Source organism: Suncus etruscus, chromosome 6 (assembly GCF_024139225.1).
Source record: "Suncus etruscus isolate mSunEtr1 chromosome 6, mSunEtr1.pri.cur, whole genome shotgun sequence".
Taxonomy (NCBI): domain Eukaryota; kingdom Metazoa; phylum Chordata; class Mammalia; order Eulipotyphla; family Soricidae; genus Suncus; species Suncus etruscus.
The window spans coordinates 43,295,968-43,316,483 of record NC_064853.1 but is presented as its reverse complement, the minus strand read 5'-3'; the positions used below and the strand labels follow the sequence as shown (position 1 = coordinate 43,316,483).

The window sequence follows — 20,516 nt, the reverse complement described above, 5'->3', positions numbered from 1 at the left end:
TGGTCCCAGGTAGGCACATGGGTGACAGTGGCACTGCCTACAATCAGTGACCATTCACAGACTAACTCAGACCCATGTCAAGAACAAGAGCCATTGCCTCCATCTGTGAGCACCAATAGATAACTGTGCGATGAGTGTTTTGGGTGGGCATATCCATCTCCCAAGGTCACCACAGAAAGCAGTTTCAGAAAGTAGCAAGGCAAAGTAAACAGAAAGCTGGAGTCAGTATCTGACATAGGGCTCTGGGTATGGGGGACTAGGGGAAGTGGAGGGGTAATGGGGCTGTGTAAGTATCTAAGAGAATGTGCCTGTCATGGATGTGTGAGTGTGTCAGAGGATGGCAGGAATGCATCTGTAAGTGTATTGGTATGTGTGTACACAGATGTTGGAGAAAGTGTGAATAGCAGCATATTAAAGGTTCTTGGAGGTATGCACAGGGCTGTTTGTAATCTCTGGGAAAGGGCTATTACTTGAAGGAACTGTCATTTCAGCACACTGGTCAGGGGTTATATTCAGCCACCAGAGAAACCTTGAAAAGGATTCCAGAGACATGTTTTATTAAAAATGTCATTTCCTCCTAAACTCTTTTGGGCTAGGAAGGCTCATTCCCTGCCTGGGGTGGGGCTAGGAAGCAGGTCTGCTTCAGATTGGACTCAGTCTAAAGACGACTGGGCTGGGGCAAAGTGTGGCAAGGGCTGCTTGGAGGAGAGTCACTGCCAACAAGAAATGCTGGACACAGGTTTCCTGAACTAGCTGCTTCCAGAATGACCCAGGATGCCTACCACATGTCCAGTACTATTTCCTAGCCATGCTCCATGGGGAATAGAAAAGACCTCCAGTCTGGAAGGTCTATACTACAACTGCAGTGCCTTGCAAATCAGGCTTACGGACATGACATGGCAACAGAAAGAACTAGTGAATGTGATTTGCATTTAAGAGGCCCAGTTTTGGCTTCATGTTTTCCCACCCAAGCCCCACTGGGAGAAATACCTGAACTAAGAGAAACACTCAAGCATTATCTGCTATACCTCAAAATACCCCAAACCTGCATTTTCCTGCCACACTTAAACCTATTTGAAATAGAAGTTCTCTTATTGTGAAGAAAGTGGGGGTGAGAGGTAGGTCACTGCTGTGGAAGATCCCACAATGACCCACGTAGTGTCCTCAGGTTAAGAGGTGATCAACTGCCTTCTGATACCTCTTTGCCTTGGCCAACAGTTCCCATGCCTCTGTGTTACCTTATCCCCTTTTCTAGGCCTATTTCCTATGGAAGCTCTTTGACCTCCCTCATCACCCTTGATTCTTTCAAGGTCTTTATTGGCCTTGTCCTGTAGCTATTTCTGATTCTGTCTCCCTTTCCTTGTTTGTGGTAATCTCTCACAGGGCAGAGTTTGACTCTGACTCATCAGTGTTCCCACTCTAGGGTCAATGCCCTGTGCTGACAAGTGAGTTGAATTTCCTGTGAGCAGGCAGGAGTAGAGTCCATTAATGAGGGACCAAACTGCAGCTCATACCACTGGTAAGGGTACTAGTTGTCTCCTTCACTGAGCAGCTGAGCCCTGAAAGCAAGCAGTGAGGTGTACATCAACACCAAGGCACATAACCAAGGCTGACACCCTGGATAGAAGGTAGGGATAGGGAGGATAAGGAAAAATAGGAAAGATAAGAGGGAAAGTAAGTATAATGAAGAGGAGGGAGGAAGGGAAAGGTAATGGAAACACATCTAGATGGACTAAAGAAAACATAGAAGGAAAAATAAATGGATGGAATAAAGGAGAAAAGATAAGATAAGAATGGGCAATGGATGGGTTAATAGGTAAACTGAGGGACAGATGGATGGGTGGACTAATGAATTATGTGGGTGAATGGATGAATGAGTGGGCCGAGTGATAGTTGTATGTGTGGGGGATGAGTTAATAGATGTATGATGAACAGATTGAGTGGGCTGAGGTATTGATGGATGGATGGGCAGATATACTAATGAATATATGTATAGGTGGATAAATAGAGTGATGTATTTGTAGATAGATGAATGAATGGTTGGGTGGGAAGGCTATGGTATATACATGTATGTGTGATTGAATGGTTGTCTAGATGGATGGGTGGGCTGATCACTAGATTATGGATGGACTTGTAGGTGAGTAGGGGGAATGGGGATAAATGGAGTGGGTTATGAGAGGGTAAGACCAAAATTGGCAATGGACAGTACAAATTTTAGGGAAGGGCCCAAGATTGTATTGGATGAGAAGATCCCTGGGGTAATGGGAGAGGTGCATATTTGTCTGATGGAAGAATCACTTAGTTCATAAGAAGGTGCTACCCTAGACATTTTTTCCATATCCAGCACTAGATTCTCTAGTTACTGACTCAGTTTCCCTTCTTCTCTAGAACGAAACCCTGGTGCCAAGGAACCCACCAAAAATAGAGAGAGCCTCTTTTTCAGTCAGTGGCCCCAGGGCCGGAAGGACACTCGTGATGAGGAGGCATGCAGTGAGCCAGTGGGCTCTGCGTCCACAGCCCAAGCAGCCAAGAAGCCTGCATGGCCAGCTGAGAAGAACCTGTTATATGAATTCTTGGGGGCCACCAAGAACCAGAGTGGGCAGCTGAAGCTTCGAAGCAAAGTGGATGTGGAAGGATTGGAACTGAAATGTAAGCTGTGTTTCTGGAGTGGCTGCAAGGGAAGGGATCCTAGAACTCCTCTGAGTTATTTCCTCATATCAAGTCACTGCTTTCTTTTGTGGGGTTTTAAACTCACAGAATGGGGGGAATGACTTCTTCCTACACCCTTTACTGGGATGACAGTTGTCCAAGCAATGCAGTTGAGCCTCGGGAGCCATTGCAGGCATAAATTAACTCAACCTCAGCCAAAGGAGAACCTGTTGTAGGTTCCTAAGATGACTCCTGTTCCAGTGCTCTCTCCCTGTCTTTTTATAACTGTTTTAGTCAAATTTCCTCTCTGCCCACAAATTATCAAAATGAAGAAACCAGGGATTCATCTCTGACTCAATAAGTTCCCAGGACATTTGGAGAGGGTGGTGAGTAGGGGTCTCTGAAACAATTGAGAGACTCAGTAAACAACTCAGTAAAGTCTCATTTAATCACACTGATTTGGGGTTCATGCTACACTAAATTATATGTCTTAACTATTCTTTGAAAACAAACCAACCAAAGACTTCAATCTAGAAGCAACAATCTGCTGTGCATGGTTCTCAGCATTGCAAGTTTGCTCCCAGGAGGCTGCCTTAGTAACTTGACTAGAATGACACACAGATAGTCTGTATAAAACCAAATTCAGAAGCAGGCAAGGAAATTGTTGGTTTTTTTTTTCCCCCATGGGTAAGCTATAGCTCTGGTAGTTGGGCTTCTTACCTCCCCTTCTTCTGAGAGGCTCAGAGCCAGTTTGTGCTGAGATGGGTCACTCCTGGTGAGGTGTGAAAGTATCATTTTTTTTTCCAGAGCAGAAATATTCCAAACTTGAAGGACCCTCTAGGAGCTCCAATAACAAATGGCTGGGAACATGAATCCATGAGTTGGATCGAAGTGGATTGGGAATGCTGGGTGCTATTAATGATGCTAGGGGGCAGGGAGATAGAAGAGCAGTGAAGCTCAGACAATTTGATTTGTTTTATGGTCTTGGGGCCATATTCAGTGGTACTCAGGACAAATTGTGGTGCTAGGGATTATAAGTGGGTTGGTCACATGCATCATGGGAATCCTTGCCCTCTCACCTGCTGTTTGCAGGTAACCCTCCTGTGACAGCTGCAGACAAGAACAACTTCAAATTCTCAGGAAATATGTTCCCCCCGCGCTTTGCTCCCACCTTGACCTCGGCAACCCTCAATCAGCCGCTCTGGCTCAACCTCAACTATCCTCCTCCACCCATGTTCACCAATCACTCCACCTTCCCGCAGTATCAGGTGAGTGCCAGCTGGGGGGTGGGTTTCACCTACATGTTCCATCTGTAGAAGAAGCTGGGATGTTGGGCCTGCAGTCTAGGTTACAGAGCACTTTAAACAAACTCAAGCTCCTTTTCTATGTGGTGGCACCATCATATTGACACTTGGGACACGCATGCAGCCCTGTATCTGCAGATTGTGTCTGATTTTTCATGCTCTGAGTTCCAGCTCCAAAGCTGCCTCACTGGTGGGGGCTGATTCCATGTCGAGGTCCCAGAACAGAAGTATGGTAGAGTTCTGGCTTCCTGCCTTCCTCCAGTCACTTCCTTTAGAGCTGGATGACATGTCTTAGAGTCACAGAAACAGTTCCAGACTGTGTTTTGAACCTATATTTTGTTATTTTGGGAACCTCCAAGTGATGGGGGGTTTGTTAATTATCAGCCAACTAGTAGTTCAAAGCAAGGACCCAGGGATGTAGTACTGCTCAGATCCTGCTGTGCCAGGGACCACCAGGGACAACTGGGAGATGCTCAGAAGATCATGTGAAACTGAAGATCAAACTTTAGGCCAGAGATATAGTACAGGTAAGATGCTTGTCTTGCATGCAGCCAACCAAGGTATCCTGAGAACCACTGAATAGGATCCCCAAACCATAAAACTGGGAAGACCTCACTTATCTTCTATGTCTCTGGCCCCTTAGATCATTAATAATACCACCTTGTATTCTCAACTCTTCTGATTTGTGGGAAAAGTTCTACAGCTGCCTCATTTAAATTATATCTGTGTAGTCTTGGCTTGTCTCTGCTAAGTTACATTCAGCCCTGGGTTCATAGCTAAAAGAGACTTGGTAGCCAGACACAAGGGATGATGTAACAGTTTTTATCTGGGTTAAAAATATTTACTCACAAAACTTATTCATGCACAGAAAATGTAATTTCTTTAATTTGTCTATTTAACTTAATATCCCAGAAGAGCTGCTGCCCATTGGGAAAAAGGAGGAATAAATCAAATGTTCAAATGTTTAAACTCTTGTTCAATCCAGAAGTTTATTAAATAGTTTCTTTAGGTGTATCACTCAGGTTCTCTAAAGAAAGGTCCTCAGTGACTAGGATTTCTCCTTCCTCTTCCCTTGATTCTATCTGCTTCTGTGAAGGTCAGTGTTGTGGTGATCTGGGTCACACACACAGTTATGATACTAACTAGGAGTCACTGACTTTTAGTTGTGGTCCTTGTGCTTTGCCAGAGTTCTTGTATTCTAGCCATGGCGCTTGCAGCTGAGTGGTCAAGTGTGTAGTGGGGTCGTAGCAGAGCTACCAGGATGGTGCTTTGTTGCATTAAATAATTAACGATGGGGCTGGATGGTGGATGATGCCATCCAGCCCACATGGCTCTGCAACCTCCATGCAGCCGGCGAGTTCCAGGCCCAGGTGAAATCACTCACACGCAGGCTTCAGGAAGAATCATCTTTATTTATGCCCTAGCCACCACAGGTGTGTGGCCTATGTCAACCTTTTAAGCATTCAGCTATATTTTGCTAGCCCTGCATCTTATCTCCTGTTAGCCATCTTCCCTTTGGGCTCCATGCGGCCCAAAGATCCAAAAGCCAGGAAGCCAAGCCGGGCCAAGAGAGAAACGGCAAAAGGGCCTGAATCCCCTGGCTCAGAGGTTTATCTATCCTTTTCCAGACCCCTCCCAGAAATGGGAGGTCTTGCAGGTAGTTACACCTATTATCCGGTTCCCAAAACTCCTCCCAGATATGGGTGGGTCTTGGGGTACACCACAGTGCTTGGCATGTGTGGCAGCACTGGGGGTTAGAGGTTGAACTCATTACTAACTGTCTGAAAGATAGTCTTTTTAGTGACTGAGTCATGGCACTTTGCTGTCTTAGATTTCTAGCTGGCTCCTCTGTAGAATGTATACAAGTGCCTGAGGAGGGAAAGAAATATTCTTTTTTTTTTTTTTTTTTTTTAGTTAAACAAGAGTTCTTATTGAACAACACTTGCTTAGAAAAATACAAAGACAGAAAAAGAAAGGGCAGAGAAAATAGTATTTAAGAGAGAGCACATATTTCTCCGGAGTAAAAAATATAGGCAGAAAGAGAGAAGTACATGTTCAAGGGAGAACATAGGCTTGAAAGTGCAAGCTGTGGGACCAGGAACCAGTGGGACCAGACCTATATAATCTTCTTCATAAGAGTCCTATGGGGAAGAATGCGGGGAAAGTGTCTTCATGGAACTTAAGGCAATCACACCCAGTGGTGCTTAAGGCTTATTCTTGGTTCTCTTTGTAGAGATCATTCCTGGCAGGGCTCAGGAAACATAGCAAACCTGGGTCAGCAAGTGTTCCACCTTGCCATATTATTACTCCAGCCCCAGAAAAAGTAATTTATTTTAGTGGCTTAGCCAGATATCTTCTTCTCCAAAGTCTTGATTCCAAGACTTTGCTGCAGGACACACGTACCCACCCTCCTTCAGAGGGCATTATAAGGAAACAGAAACCCTTATGGCCCCTGGTCAGCCATAAGAGTTCTACTGTCCCTTTAAGGGTGAAGACATCAGTTATCAGAAACCCACCCCTTACAACTGCTGCAGGATGACAGTTGGCCCAGAGGGTATATAAAGCCCAGTGCTGAAGTGCTAAGGGGGCTTTGGAGGCTCTGCCCCTGCCCTCTGCTGGATTGCTCCTGTTGGATGGTCGCTGCCTGATTGCTGGAAAAACTATTTGACAGACTCCGGGATCATGCCACCTTTTGCCCGACTCACCTACTGCTCAAGGCCTAACACTAAAATGTATGAAGTTTTTGCAGTAGAGGGAGAGGTCCTTAAGCTTCATCTAGAGCTGTGAAAGCCCCCAGTTCCCAGTCACCAATTTGGACTCCTGGAATCCTACTTCTTCCTGGAATCCCATGTGGTCCCCTGAGCCCACCAGGAATGACCTCTGATTGGGACTGGAGAGCTAGTACAGCAGTTAGGGCTCTTCTCTTGCACAAGAGCAACTCAGGTTTGATTCTCAGCATCTCATACTATCACGTGAGCACCATCAGGAGTAATCCCTGGGTAGGAAGGTCTTTGTAAGACCTACAGGGTGTGACAGAGACTGTGATTTTTATTAGTGCTCAGCTCTGATCTTCCTTGAAAACATCTGGGAACTTGTCTGAGTTTGAGGAGCTAAGAGGGGAGAAAGAGGAGCCACCCTCTATCCTGGACTCTCCCTGGTGGTTGTTAGGAAGAATGATGAGATGCCCTCCAATGTTCTCAGTGCTTCACTCTGTGAGGAGAGGCAATGCTATGGAAACAGTCTGAGGACACAGGAACTCCAGAGGGGCTCCTGAGATGGTTGGCACAAAAGAACTCTGCTGGCAGAAAAGAAGAGAAGTGATGAGAGGCACAACTATGGCATGCAGCAAAGGAGAATGGAGCTTATGATCTTATAGAATTAAGAATCTGAACCACGGAAATTGGTCTTTAAACCTCTGGTGGATGAAGATGGCCTAGTCTTCTATAAACCCACCCCAGAACAGAGCAGGGATGCTTCTCTTTGGCCTTCAAGGGAAGTCAGAGACAGAGCATGCTTAGCTAGGGAATGGAGGATTGTGACGTGGGCAGAGCTACTAGTGCACAGCACAACTGAGTGCTCATGGGAAGAGGTCAAAACACAGGAGGAGATTTAGCCTGGTCTGGAGCAAACAGAGGATGGGAACCCTAAGAACAACCACCAGACATTGACTCAGGGATTCTGAAGCCTGATATGAGGAGTGTCCTCATTTTAGCCATCCACACTTTGCTGTTTGGCACACACTGAACTCAAAAGTAGAGGCAACTTCTCAGGTATGAAATTTTCTGGAAAGATGTTCTGCTCTGTAAGGCTTTGGGCTATACCTGAGGAGATAACCATAGATTGGCAGCTAAAGCCAGTGCAGACTAGAGAGGTCATATACAGTTAGCTGAATGTGTGAGGATGTGTGTGTATGAGCCTATGTATATGCATGTTTGTGTACACATGGACATCCCAAGGTCACCAGGATAGAGTTATGATTAGTTACTCCTCTGCTGTATGAGCCTGAGGGGACTAGGGTCCCTAACATGTACAGGCAGTCTTACTATGCATGGCACTGGTAGACACAGGAACCCAGTTCTTGAAGTATGCATCCTCAACAGAGACAATGTGACTGGTGTGTATCTGGGCATGCAAACATAGCAGCTGAGACTGAAATAGGAAATCCCAGGTTCATAGCAGCACACGTATACAGCTGTATATAGCACACAGCTGCTGACATGAACAGAAACACTCATGTGGAGTTGCATAAGCAAACAGGTGAGCCACACACACCCCGGGCACCTAATGTCTGGGTGAGGGAGGGCAAGGGCAATGTGTTGGGGAAAGGCTCTTTGAAAAGGTGGTGTGGTTGGTGAAGCTAAATGGGTTACTTGCCTTCATTGGGTGGGCTTGAACACACTGGTGGATGACCTAGGAAAATGAGGCTCATAGCAGTGAAGTGATGAAGGTCAAGGTCACAGATTCCTACGGGGCTGATCAGGGCTTCAAGAGGCAGATTCCTGGAGCACTTATGGGAGCTCACTGAAGGAGCCTACACTTGCACCAGCCTGATGCCAGTAAACAATCCAACCCAAAGTTGGGTCTACTATGAAGTGGGAGCCACTGGGCCCATGCATGTCTGGGCATCTGCCCCAATGTGCGTGATCCCTTTACCACAGGGTTCTGATCTTTCCTTCTCTCCCCAGGGTCTGTACCCTCAGCGGGCAGCAAGGATGCCTTATCAGCAGCCCCTGCACCCCCAACTGGGCTGCTACTCCCGACAGGTGAGTAGATGACACCCTTCTAACCTTCAGGCTTGGACACACATGTTGTCTTTGACCAACATATCACCAGACATACTTTGTGCTACATCCTGAATTCTGGGGGAGAGACATCAATACTGCTTTTGAGTGTGGAAAATACACCCAGTGTATGTGGTGTCCAGGAGAGAGGGTGTACAAGAGAGGCCCTCAGTGGGAGGTTGGCATCTATAGTGCCCTTGCTGTATACTATGTGCTGAATTGCCTGCACTGCTTGCTTCCCCACCTCACTATAAAGAGATCACAGACTAAGAGATAAAGGTGCAGAGAGTAAATAGCTCACCTGAGCTTTTAGTGTTAACTCAAACACGCCCTGGTCTGTATCTTAGAGACTCATCCGTCGGGTTTTGCTGAGTTTGCAAGTCGGCTGAGCTGGGCTGGCCGGTGTGTCCTCTCAGCTCAAGCCAAGACACAGGAAAAATTTTCATTCCTGCTGAGGCAGATCAGAGAGTTGGACACAGGGAGGCCAATGCCACATCTTGAACACAGCAGTGTGGCTACATTTGTCAGCAGAGCGCACCCTGGAGATGGTTGCAGAGCAGGACACAATGCTGCAATCTATTGTATGGATTCTGTGGTTGGTTTTTCTCCTGTGATTAGAGACATGTTTCGGAATAAAGGATATCTCTGCTCCTGGACAGACATTTTCTTTTTTCTGTAAGTTCTTCAGGTTGAGGAGTCCCTCCCTGAAAAAAATGGGGGCGTTTTCTGCTTCACTGACCCATCGTGACCTTGAGTTCTCTGTAAGAGCTCCGAATGCTTTCTGGACTTAGGTTTATTATCTTGGTGTGGGGCCCACAGCCAGACTTCTTATAAAGGAAAAATCAGAAATACCCCCATGTTTTTTTTTGGGGGGGGGGGTGTTGGTGGTGATGTTTTGTCACATCTGGGACATGCAGGGCTTATTCCTGGCTCTGGGCTCAGGGATCACTCTTGGCTGGAGTTATCAAACCTAGGTTGACTGTGTACAAGGCAAACTCCATAACCACTATACTGTCATTCCAGCTCTGGCCCTCAGTTTTTTGTTTAGGGGCCACATTCAGCAGTGTTCAGGGGGTGATTCCTGGCTCTGCACTCAGAAATCACTCCTGGCAAGTTTAGGGGACCATATGGAATACCTGAGATCAAACATGGGTTGGCTGCCCAGATCAGCCATGTTCAAGGCAAATGCTTTACTCCTGCCTCTGGCCTCTGGGTCCAGGTTTTGATTGTAACTCCTATCAGCAGCACCTAGGATATGTCACATGCATTGGGATAAGATTTTCTGCCCTATTCTGGCAGCAATTGTGATATCAAGCATGCACCATGCTGTAACTCTGGCACACCCTCTTTCTTCCCTGTACTCATTCACTTAACTCATGTCTTCGAGTGGCAAACTGTCAGAAAATGAGACAAGTGGGGGTTCCCTGCCTGGTCAGCACCAAGAAAGCAGGAATCTGGGTTCTCCTACTTTTTTTTCCTTTAAGGACCAAATCTGTTATGCTCAGGTGATTGATTATATAATATATAGAGTTGGGCCACAAGCTCCCACATGTACACATACATCTCATGTCTTGGAGTCATCTGCTCAGCCTCAGGAACCAGAATTCTTGAAGGGTGTTTGATCAGGGCAATCTCAGAGCTCCACTGAAGGCCTTAATGTCTCTAGCCCATTTCTCCATGGACCTTTCTCTTAGCCTCACACTATCCAATGCTGCAATGACTTTAATTTTAAATTAATGAAAGTTAGTGAAATAAAGCATTCAGCTTCTCATTCATATTAGTTACATTTCAAGAACTAAGGTTGTGCTTGGTGGTGCACTGGGGATGGGACAGTTGTCTTGCCTGCAGGTGGATACTGCTGAGCAGACTCACCTTGTTTGTGGGCAGTGCTGGGGATGAAATTCATAGCCTCACATCTGCAAGACAAAGGCCCTCACACTGCTCTACATCCCTAGCCTTGAGCAGAGCTGCCTTGGACTTGAAGCTGCTTGATTCTAAGAGATGTGTAAATATCAAAATCATTTTTTTCAGAGAATGCAAAAGACTTAACAATGAGCAAAGGGTTTGGGGTATAGTTATTGATGAGGAGAAAGGTAGTGAGAATAGGGAAATAAATGAAGAAAATATGTCCTAGCTACTTACTAGGTATGAGGTCTATATCCACAAACTCAAACTCTGGTGTTGGGCTTTCCCCATCCTTACAGGCCGATCCCTATGTAGTCCACAATGCTGGAGGGACCTGGAGAGGAAAGTGTGGAAGTGATGGCAGAATTGGGCTCAAGATCTGTGGTGTTTCAAGGTGACAGGCTCCCACTGAACTTTACCCTTCTCTCCTTTCTGAGCTGCAGGTGACACCCTACAATACTCAGCAGACAGGACAGCAGATTTTCCGTTCTTCTTACACTCCACTGCTGAGTTACATACCCTTTGTGCAGCCCAACTATCCATACCCTCAAAGGACACCGCCCAAGCTGCCGACCAATCCACGCGACCCTTCCCCTATGGCAGGTGATGGGCCACAGTTCCTCTTCCCCCAGGCCTATGGGTAAGTTCTTGGCCCACCAGTCAGTGGGAATCCACAATTTGAGCAACTTTTTGGTGCCTGAGCCCACTGTCCTTTGCCATTTATCCTGCAACTGGGTGGGTCCTGATGGAGGTAGGCCTGGAGCCAAGGCCTTTTTTTGGAGGATCCATTTCAGGGCTGGAGCCTGCAGTCTGCTTGAAAGTGTGGCATGCAGGTTGGTAGGGACCAAAGGGTGGAAGTGTGACAAATATGCCTTTACTCACTCACAGGGTTTATGTGAGGACTTGGCAACTTTTCAGCACCCTCCCTATCTCATTGCACCTGCTTCTTGTAAGCCTTATCTTCTGAACACCCCTATTGACTCAACGCAGACCCTGGGGAGGGCCTTCCAGTACAGTTACTCCTACTTTACTACAAAAGCACCCAAGATAGCCAGGGAGAGGGTCCAAGCAGCCAGCAACCACTTCCAGTTCTACTGGTTAGCTGTGAGCTCCACAGTTTGCCTGCTGGCCAGTCACCAGTATGCAGCAGCTGCTTGCAGAGCTATACAAAGCTAGTTCCCACCCTGAAAATCTTCACCTAATGAGGATGCTCCCAGAGGCAGCATGATTGAGTCCTTCCTGAGAGTCTTAGGTTCCCTCACACACATGAGTAGTTCCAGGTAGAAACCCAGTTTCTTGCAACTGCATAGTATTCCATTTGTATGCATATATAATCTATTCATCATTTGTTGGACACCTAGGTTGATTTCATATCTTAACTATTGTTCAAAGTGCTGCAATGAATAACGATGTGCATGTGTCCTTTTGAATGAATCAAAAACACTTTTAATGAATTCTTTTCCAACCTGTTTGTTGAAAAAAAGATGTGGCCTTAACAGCTAGCATTAGTTGCTTATTCACTACTGACCACGTACCAGGTTCCCCCGGGCACTGTGTATATAAAGGTGAATAGATTGGATGATGTTACTACGCTCATGGAATATATTTCCATGAAAAGGAATTCAACATAAAATAAAGTCCAGCTTGTGGATGGGCACTCCCTGTGAATGACAGATACTAAGCAAACAAAGAAGTTATGAATTAATGTGGTTGCTTTTATTTCTGCCCTCTACATGCATTTATGGGTGGATGCCATGAATTTGAGATGCCTCTATAATATATGCAACTGTCCAGCTGAAAAGAAACTGATAAATCTCTGGATTAGACTAAAGCTAGCCATTTGCACTGCTGCCATTTATATTGTTCCCATTCATTCTGGGTTTCCTAGCAGATGGGTGCAAAACAAGTAATTCCATCTGGAAAGGTTAGGAAGGCTTCATAGATGGTTTCTGTACTCTCATTGAAGAATGAGTAAGAGTGTTATAGGGGAAAAAACACAAAATTGTGTATATATTTACCTTTAGAAAAGGAAACTCAGATGAAGAAAGATAGTTTAGAGGGCAAGGCATTTAATTTGCACCTGGTTGAAACAGGTTTAATCCTCCATATCCCAGAGAGACCCTGAGTTCAGAATTAGGTGCAAGCCCTGAAGAACTTGGGATGTGGCTATCCCTTCCCCACCCAAATAGAGGGAGAAGCTCAACTCCTCTTGGTTTTCTTTCCCTGTTATCTAGCAAAGTCCCAGGGACTCAAGGTTACCCCAGTGTTCATGAGTCAGACTAGTATTGAAATAGAAAGTCTAAGTTAGTTGCAAGCTGAGAAGTGGTAGGTGAGGAGTACTGGGTCCTGAAATTGATCTCACTCTGAACCAGGAACCTGAGAACCATGAACCGTGAACTCTGTGGAACTTCCTAAGAGTCACATCAGATCCTGGTCCTAAAATAGTTAGAGTGGATGCCAGTCCACAGGTAAGGTATCCAAATCCAGAGAGGTTTCATGCTCTGTGATAAAGCCACACTTAAAGCACAGTCTGAGAGAGCAGATCCTGATATGCCCTGGGGTCTTCCTGACCTAAGAAGTGGTAGAAGAAACTCTTTATTGTTTTCCAGTTGTATCAGTTTAATATTTGATTTCGCCAGAGCCAAAGATTTTATATTATACTAAATAATTTGGCCGTCAAACCTGTCATGATCTCCATAGTCTTTGACAGCCACAAAATTAATATATTATTTTTCTAAATGCCCCCACTTACATCAAGAGTTTCTTATGATGTCCTTTTTTTTCTCTCCCAGGTTCGGTTCAACATCCAGTGGACCCCTGATGAACAGCCCCTACTTTCCCTCCAGTGGAAATGGCATTAATTTTTAAATCTACTACTCTTTTCTTTCCTTCTACCTTAGCCCTTGGATCAAGGCTAAGGGCTTTGGAATTCTGAATTCTGCGACAGCTTGGTTTGAAGTTTGGAAAGCCAAGGTTCCAACCAGGTCACAGAAAGAAAACAGCAAGACCAGTCTCATGTATTAACCAACACTCAGACACATACAGTTCCCCCCCTCACACACAGCCCTGCTTATACAAATGTGCACACATACACCCACCCACCCACACACACACACACACACACACACATACACACAAACACACATACATTCCTCATAGTCATACTTAATTGCTCAACCACATATGTTACCTGTATTTAGCTAACATGAGTGATTTTTGTTTTTTTTGTTGTTGGTAAAATAGAAGTAAGATACTATATTTTAGAAAGTTTACATTTTATGATAAAAGAATGAGCTGCTTGAAATGAAGTGTTCCTGGTTTTCTTTTATGCTTATGTCAACTTTACTGCTCAGTTCTACCTGGGTAATTCAATGTTTTCTCTGACCACTGGCTGAAGTCTTCCTAATGCTGCCCAGAGTTAGAGACTCTGGGCTTAGGAATTAGGGACTGAAGGATTTTATTCTCCTCCCAGGAGAGAAATTCCTTTCTCCAGGCCCACTTGATGTGTCTCAGGAATTTATTAGGAAGTCTCTCTTGATAGAAGGTGGGAAAATGGAAATCAATTCCAAAAATAAATTGAAATGTTACAGACTGTATCAGTGATTACACTTTGATGTCAATCTAGAGGTCAAGCTCAGAACTGTGCTCAGTGCACTGCTCATAAATGCAACTGGATCAACTCTTCTTGGTGACTTTAAGAACATCATGGTTATACTTATGGGGAGGATTCTAATCTTGGGAGAGGAGATGATTTGGGTTGGTGATAGTACCTGTGCTTTAACTTTCCCATGCTACATTGAACTGGCCCACATTTTAAGCTGCTCCTGTGATGAACCTGAACTAAAGCTACAGAATCATTCTCCCTGTGATCATCCAGAAACCTAGCACAGAGTGAGACCAGGTTACAAGTGAAGCCCATATGTTTTCTTTGAAAGATTCACACCAGTCGGGTCAGGAGAGGTTGTACAATGGGTAGGGTGCTTGCCTTGTACCTGGCCAACCAAGGTTTGATTCCTAGCGTCTTATATAATTCTCAGAGCATGTCTAGGAATAATTCCTGAGTGCTGATCCAGGAGTAAACCCTGAGCTTCACCAGAGGTGGTCCTGAAACAAATAGAAGACAAAAAAGATTTAATTTCTTACCGTTACATTCTTTGAAAATAACCATTATGGTCCAACACTGTCTGCTAAGTTGCTCTGTGACTGGTCTGTAGATCTTTCTAAAGCTGCCTAAAGTGAGAGCCAGGTCTAGAGAATTTTTGGAACCCTAGTTCAGAATATAATGGGAGGCTGGGGGAGGAAATATTGATGTCTTGGAATGGGTCCACAGAGCTATTTCTCAGATCCTCATGGTATGAAACCAACAATCACTCTCATTAGGTCTAAGCCTGAAGTTCCTCCTGAGTCCTTAAACCCTTTTTCCTAGGCCTGCAAGATAAATTATTTCTTCACATTGTACTCCCAACTACTAACCCATACTGGATGGTAGTTTGCCATTCTCTCTCCTCACAAGTGTGTGAAGGAAAGAGTAAATGAAAGAGCTGGCTCTTTGCTAGACTTAGATTTCTAGTCACTTTCCAACTCTGAGGTAGAAAACTTAAAAGCATCTGAACCTTAGTTCTACAAATGGCAATGCTCATAGTTGAGAGAATTAAAATGCAATCAGATTTAGTGCAGATCAAATACTGCAGATGTATGGGCTTTGAGATGATTTAATGAAGATATACATGACCCTTTTGAAATTAGTTCCCAAATACTGAGAACCAAAAAACATAGATTTGTGGCCTGGAGCTTGCCTTGCATGCAGACAAATTGGGTTCAATTCCCATTATCCCATATGGTTCCTTGAGCTTTGCCTGGGGAAATCCCTGAGCATCTCTGGGTATGTATCAAAACAAACAAAGAAACAAAACATAGCTTCACTTATGTTAAAACTAGGAGCAGACAGCAATAATGTCCACTATTGACAGAGGCAGAAATGGGGTGGCGGGTCATAAACAATCTTAGCAGAACAGAGAAAGATACCTAAAATGACTGCTTTTCAGAAGAGTCAACAAGAAGCAAAATATTTCCCATGTAGTTCCCTGAGGATCTGAGGAAGCACTAAAATTTAGTGACTAGATCATGGAAAGTAGGATAGAGAGATGAGAGAGGGGTGTATATAAGAAAGAGGTAATTCCTCTTCTGGTTCCTAAAAGGCAAGGTCTGCTCAGTTATGTGGGAACAACATATTTAGAGAAATTTAGAGATGATGCATAAGTATTGTGGGAGAGGAGGGCTCAGACAGGAAATGGAGATTAAGTAAAATTTGTATACACATTGGCCAATGCCAATAGTTTATCTTTCACCAAAAAGGTAGGAGGGAAATTTTTGCCATCAAAGACACTTGTTTTCCGTTGAATCACATATCTTGCTTCTAAGACTCCTTGCTTGTCTATTTCCACTCTGGAGAAGTCTGTGCTCTTTCTTAAAAATACATTTCTCCTTTTCTCTTCACATCTTTCTAAATAAATTTTGATAAAAAACTACCATGCTTGGTCAAAGAAAAGTAGTATATTAAAAATAAAGACAAGAATGGATTGTAGGAGATAAAAGTTAAGTAAACAAGAGGATCAGAGACCAAAAATATGTGACTGACAGCAAGTCCAAGGCAGAGCAATGGAAATGGAGTATAAGCAAGTTTGTCAAAGAAAAAAATAATACAATTCTCATAGTTAAAATGTTCATAATGAAGATCTTTTCAAATAAAGTCTCAAAGAATCTATCTTCTTGAACCTTAGTCTGAGAGGGGATGTGCATTCCTAAGTCATATAGAAAAATAATGAGCTCAGAAGACATGGAATGCAATGGATTCTCCAATGGAGAAGAAGCAAGGAGACTCTGCAATGAAGATGGGATGGCCTCAATTCAAGAATCCTGAGGCATAACTGGAAAGCCCTCATCTAATCCTAGTTTAGACAGAAACTGAGAGGGGAGAACTGGAAAGGAGCATGAATATAGGTAATGTAGTAGGATTGAGGGAATCCCTTTTTCCTAGAGAGAAGAAAGGATGGTTCATTACAAGAGAGTGGACGGTGTGGAAAATTGTATCTGGAGTTGTTTTATAGCAGTGGGTGCTGGTGGAGAGAGATAGTTATAAAGTCAAATAAAAAATGAAGTAATAGATATCAACTCTACAGTTAAAAAAACATTTGCATGGTCCATAATAATAGAGAGCCCAAATATGGATTCAACCCAAAATTGTTATAAAACTTTAGTGGGAGGATGGAGGTGGAATGAGGGATATGAACAGAACCCAAGTTCATATTTATCATAATAAAGTCAGTAATATCGAAAATGGATGGTTAAAGAGAGAGTGGAATTCCCATAATTATCTAGAAATCTGTAGGTGGATCCCCAAATAAAGAGGAGTGATAATCCTCTGGGGCTGGAGTGATAATAAAGCAGGTAAGGCGGTTGCTTTGCACACAGCTAACTCAGTTCCATCCCCAGCACCCCATAAGGTCCCCATGAGCCTGCCAAGAATATTTCCTGGGCCCTGAGCCAAGAGTAATCTCTGAGCACTGTTAGGTGTGGTCCCAAAACAAAATAAATGACACACAAAAAAAGATGTGGTTGTAAGGGATAAAAAGATGGTTGCCTTGTTTATGAGACTTCTCACAGGTGTTTTTGGCTTTTAACCTATATACACAGGGTGTTTTTTTTTTAAATAAAATGTAAGAATTTGCTTTTGAAAAGAAATTGCATGGAGCACATACCTTGGACAATTCCTGCAAGATAGATAGCTGCCAAACGTGTTTAACTTCATTGAGCTACATTCTGACACAGCTAGCACCTACTGCTCAAACCCCAAACCTTGGATGTCCCATAACTTGATTTTCAGAGGCCCCTATGAAGGTTTTCTCAAAAAGATTTAGGAGGAATCTTAGTGAAAGGAGGGCTGGAGTGTATGCCCCATATCTTTGCAATGCAGTGTATTCTCTGACTCAACTTTCATGCTCAAGAAATTTTGAAAATACGTGGAGGAATTACGGGGACAGGAACTCTGAACACCTTATTTTCAGGTTCAATTTGAAAAAGGGTCTTCTCTCAGGTATTTTTAAGTTTACATATGACATCATAGTTACCATGGGGATGATGAGATCATTCAAGGGATCATGAAAGTACACAGCAGTGCACCCACTGTTTGCTCTTTCTGCATCTGTTTGTCACCAGGGATGTTTTCAGGTCACAACCCCAATCTTCCCCCAAATTTGCCTAAAAAATTTCGGGGTTTTGATGTTTTTTTAATTTCCATTTTTGGGCCACACCTGGCAGCACTCAGGGGTTACTCCTGACTCTATGCTCAGAAATCACTTCTGGCAGTTTGGGGGACCATAGGGGATGCCAGGAATTGAACCCAGGGTCAGTGGCGTGCAAGGCAAATTTGCCTACTTTTGTAGTATCTCTACTTTTGTAGTATCTCTCCGGCCCCTCAAAAATCTTAGAACTAGCCATAGACTGTGAGAATAAAAAGCCTATAAGTTGAGAAGCAATATGTTTTTGTGGGTTCCAGAAATAATAAAATAATAATAGCTGATGATCACTGAATGGAAAGACATAGGGCTGTATGTCATTTTCATTTCTAATGTAATGTCCATAATAACTATTATACATGTATTTGTCTATTATAATGTACACAGAAACTCCGTTTAGAGTGATTGATATCTTACTACATGGTCACATGATAGGTGATTCAAAGTTATTGTTATTACCTATGTCTAGTATCAGTACAGAGTGAATGAATTTAATTGAAACTTTTTTATATTCTTGATGACTATTAAGTTGATAGGCAGCTAAGACTCTAAGTCACTTTCCAAGATTCCATCCTGGTCATAATAAATGGAAGAGAGGGGCTGAGAGCTGGGAAAGCAGCCTGAGGGAAAGGAGGGGTCAGATAAACATCATAGTTCTGTTCCTCCATGTAACAGAGATTTCCTTGCTACTATGCATTATCTCTACCTTTTCTTTAGTTAAAGAACTCAACTTTTCAGATTAGCGCATGGGCACCAAAATATGGCTTCATTTTGATTAAATGTGGTTTGAGCAGAAATACATGTATATGGGGAACAAGAGGGTGAGAGACAGAAAGACAGATAGACAGATAGATGCCTAGAAGCTTGTGCTATGTGAGAAAGTTTGTGGACGGTCATAAATAGATATAAGCCCCTCCCCAAGAAAGCCTGTTCCTGGACTTTAAGTTGTAGGAAAGTGAACTCCTTTAAAAACCACTGTTATATAAGTTTTCCTTTATACATATTGTCAAACTTAATCTAATTTATATAGTCATAAAAAATCTTTCTTTCATCACTTCTTGATGATTTTTAGATGAGGTAACATCCTACTGTCTACTCATTCCTCAACCATACCTCATCCATTCAATATTTATTCCTCTTTTATCCATCTATCCTTCTGTTTATTCATTCATCACTTGTATTAGATTATCATCTCATAGTCTATTGTCTATCAATATAATAAGGTTAAAAACACTAATTTGATAGATTTTTGTTGAAAGCATTCTTTGACCCATAAATGGGAATGGGTGCTAAGTCCATAGTTGAGCAATCCTATTCTCTGCCCTCACACAGTTAGCTGTCTCTAAAGAATGATAAATTTTTAAGGAAGATTTATTTTGCCACAATAATTCTACCTAGCTGTTACCAAAAGAAAAAGACAAAATTGGCTTAGTGGGGTCAATCTCATGCTTGAAACATATTTGCTATTTGCTTTACTTTATAAGAAGAGAAATAGGTCAGGAAATGCAGTGTAGCTGATCTACATTTTGAGGACTTATATTTTTCTGCTAAATGAGTAGTGTTAAATCTCTAGTCATAGCCTGGGCAGGAGATAGAACCTCTTCCATTATCAGAGCAGAATTTCATATAAGTCAATAATTGCTTACTCTATCATAAAAAAAGTGTTAAAGGAAAAAAGAATTCTTAGGGTAACAGAAGCAGCAATTGCAAAAAGCATCTACTATCTATAGACAAGAGAGTAGAATTGTTAAAATTTAGAAGTCTGGAGGAAGAACATGGAGAGGTGAAATGATAAATCTAAGTGTGGGAAACAGGGATTGGTTGGCTTATTTTCAGGGCCTCCGGCTTGAAAGAGAAGCTCTATGAGTTGGATCCTCTAAGGAGGAGGTACCAACATATTGATATTCTAAGGATGTATGGAGAGGGGGAAAGTCTGAAATTGTTGAACAATGGTAAATTAGAAACATACTACTTCTATTCTAAAACTCTGACTTTTCTTGGGATGATTCCAATCAAAATCAGAAACCAAGAAATGAACCAGTCCTGTTTTTTTCTTCAGACTTACATCTCCCTTTAGTGCCCCTTATTGACAGATCCTAACAGAGAGCCACTAGGCAACAGTTAAGTGGTTTGTAGCATTTAAGAAGTATGGGTTAAGTAATAAATGTACAATAACTGGAATGCCCCACTGTTAGAGACTGGTGATTATGTTGCCCTCAGATCAATTGGTAGGGATTCCTTCCTCCATCAATATGATGGGATTTGGAGATGAGGTCTCTGGGAATTAATTAGAGTAGGTGAGTTCCTGAAGATGAGGCCCTCATGCTCTTACAAGATAAAAGCTTGCACTCTTTCTGTATGTGATCCAAGAAGACAGTGTGAGTACACAGTAAGATGGTATTTGTAGTTGTCCACATTCCAGTAGAACAGCCCTTAGAATAAACAAATGCTTATGACACCTTGATCTTCAATTTCCCCATTTCTAGAACTGCCAGAAAGGTCTGTTGCTTACATCATAGGGTCATCTTATACTATTGTGGCAGCCTGCACAGACTGGGACTCTCTCTAATTACCTTGACAGC

General features: G+C 43.3%; 1 protein-coding gene across 1 annotated transcript in view; it reads left to right on the top strand.

The window, feature by feature from the left end:
* C6H1orf94 (chromosome 6 C1orf94 homolog) overlaps positions 1–13,752 on the top strand; it is a 33,981-nt gene extending 20,229 nt beyond the window's left edge. Inside the window, exons 3-7 of the mRNA XM_049775535.1 lie at positions 2,389–2,649; positions 3,742–3,917; positions 8,639–8,716; positions 11,083–11,279; positions 13,432–13,752. Of these exons, the coding sequence (XP_049631492.1) occupies positions 2,389–2,649; positions 3,742–3,917; positions 8,639–8,716; positions 11,083–11,279; positions 13,432–13,507 (788 nt within the window). The 3' untranslated portion in view covers positions 13,508–13,752. The remainder of the gene's footprint in view (positions 1–2,388; positions 2,650–3,741; positions 3,918–8,638; positions 8,717–11,082; positions 11,280–13,431) is intronic.
* The last annotated feature ends 6,764 nt before the right edge of the window (positions 13,753–20,516 follow it).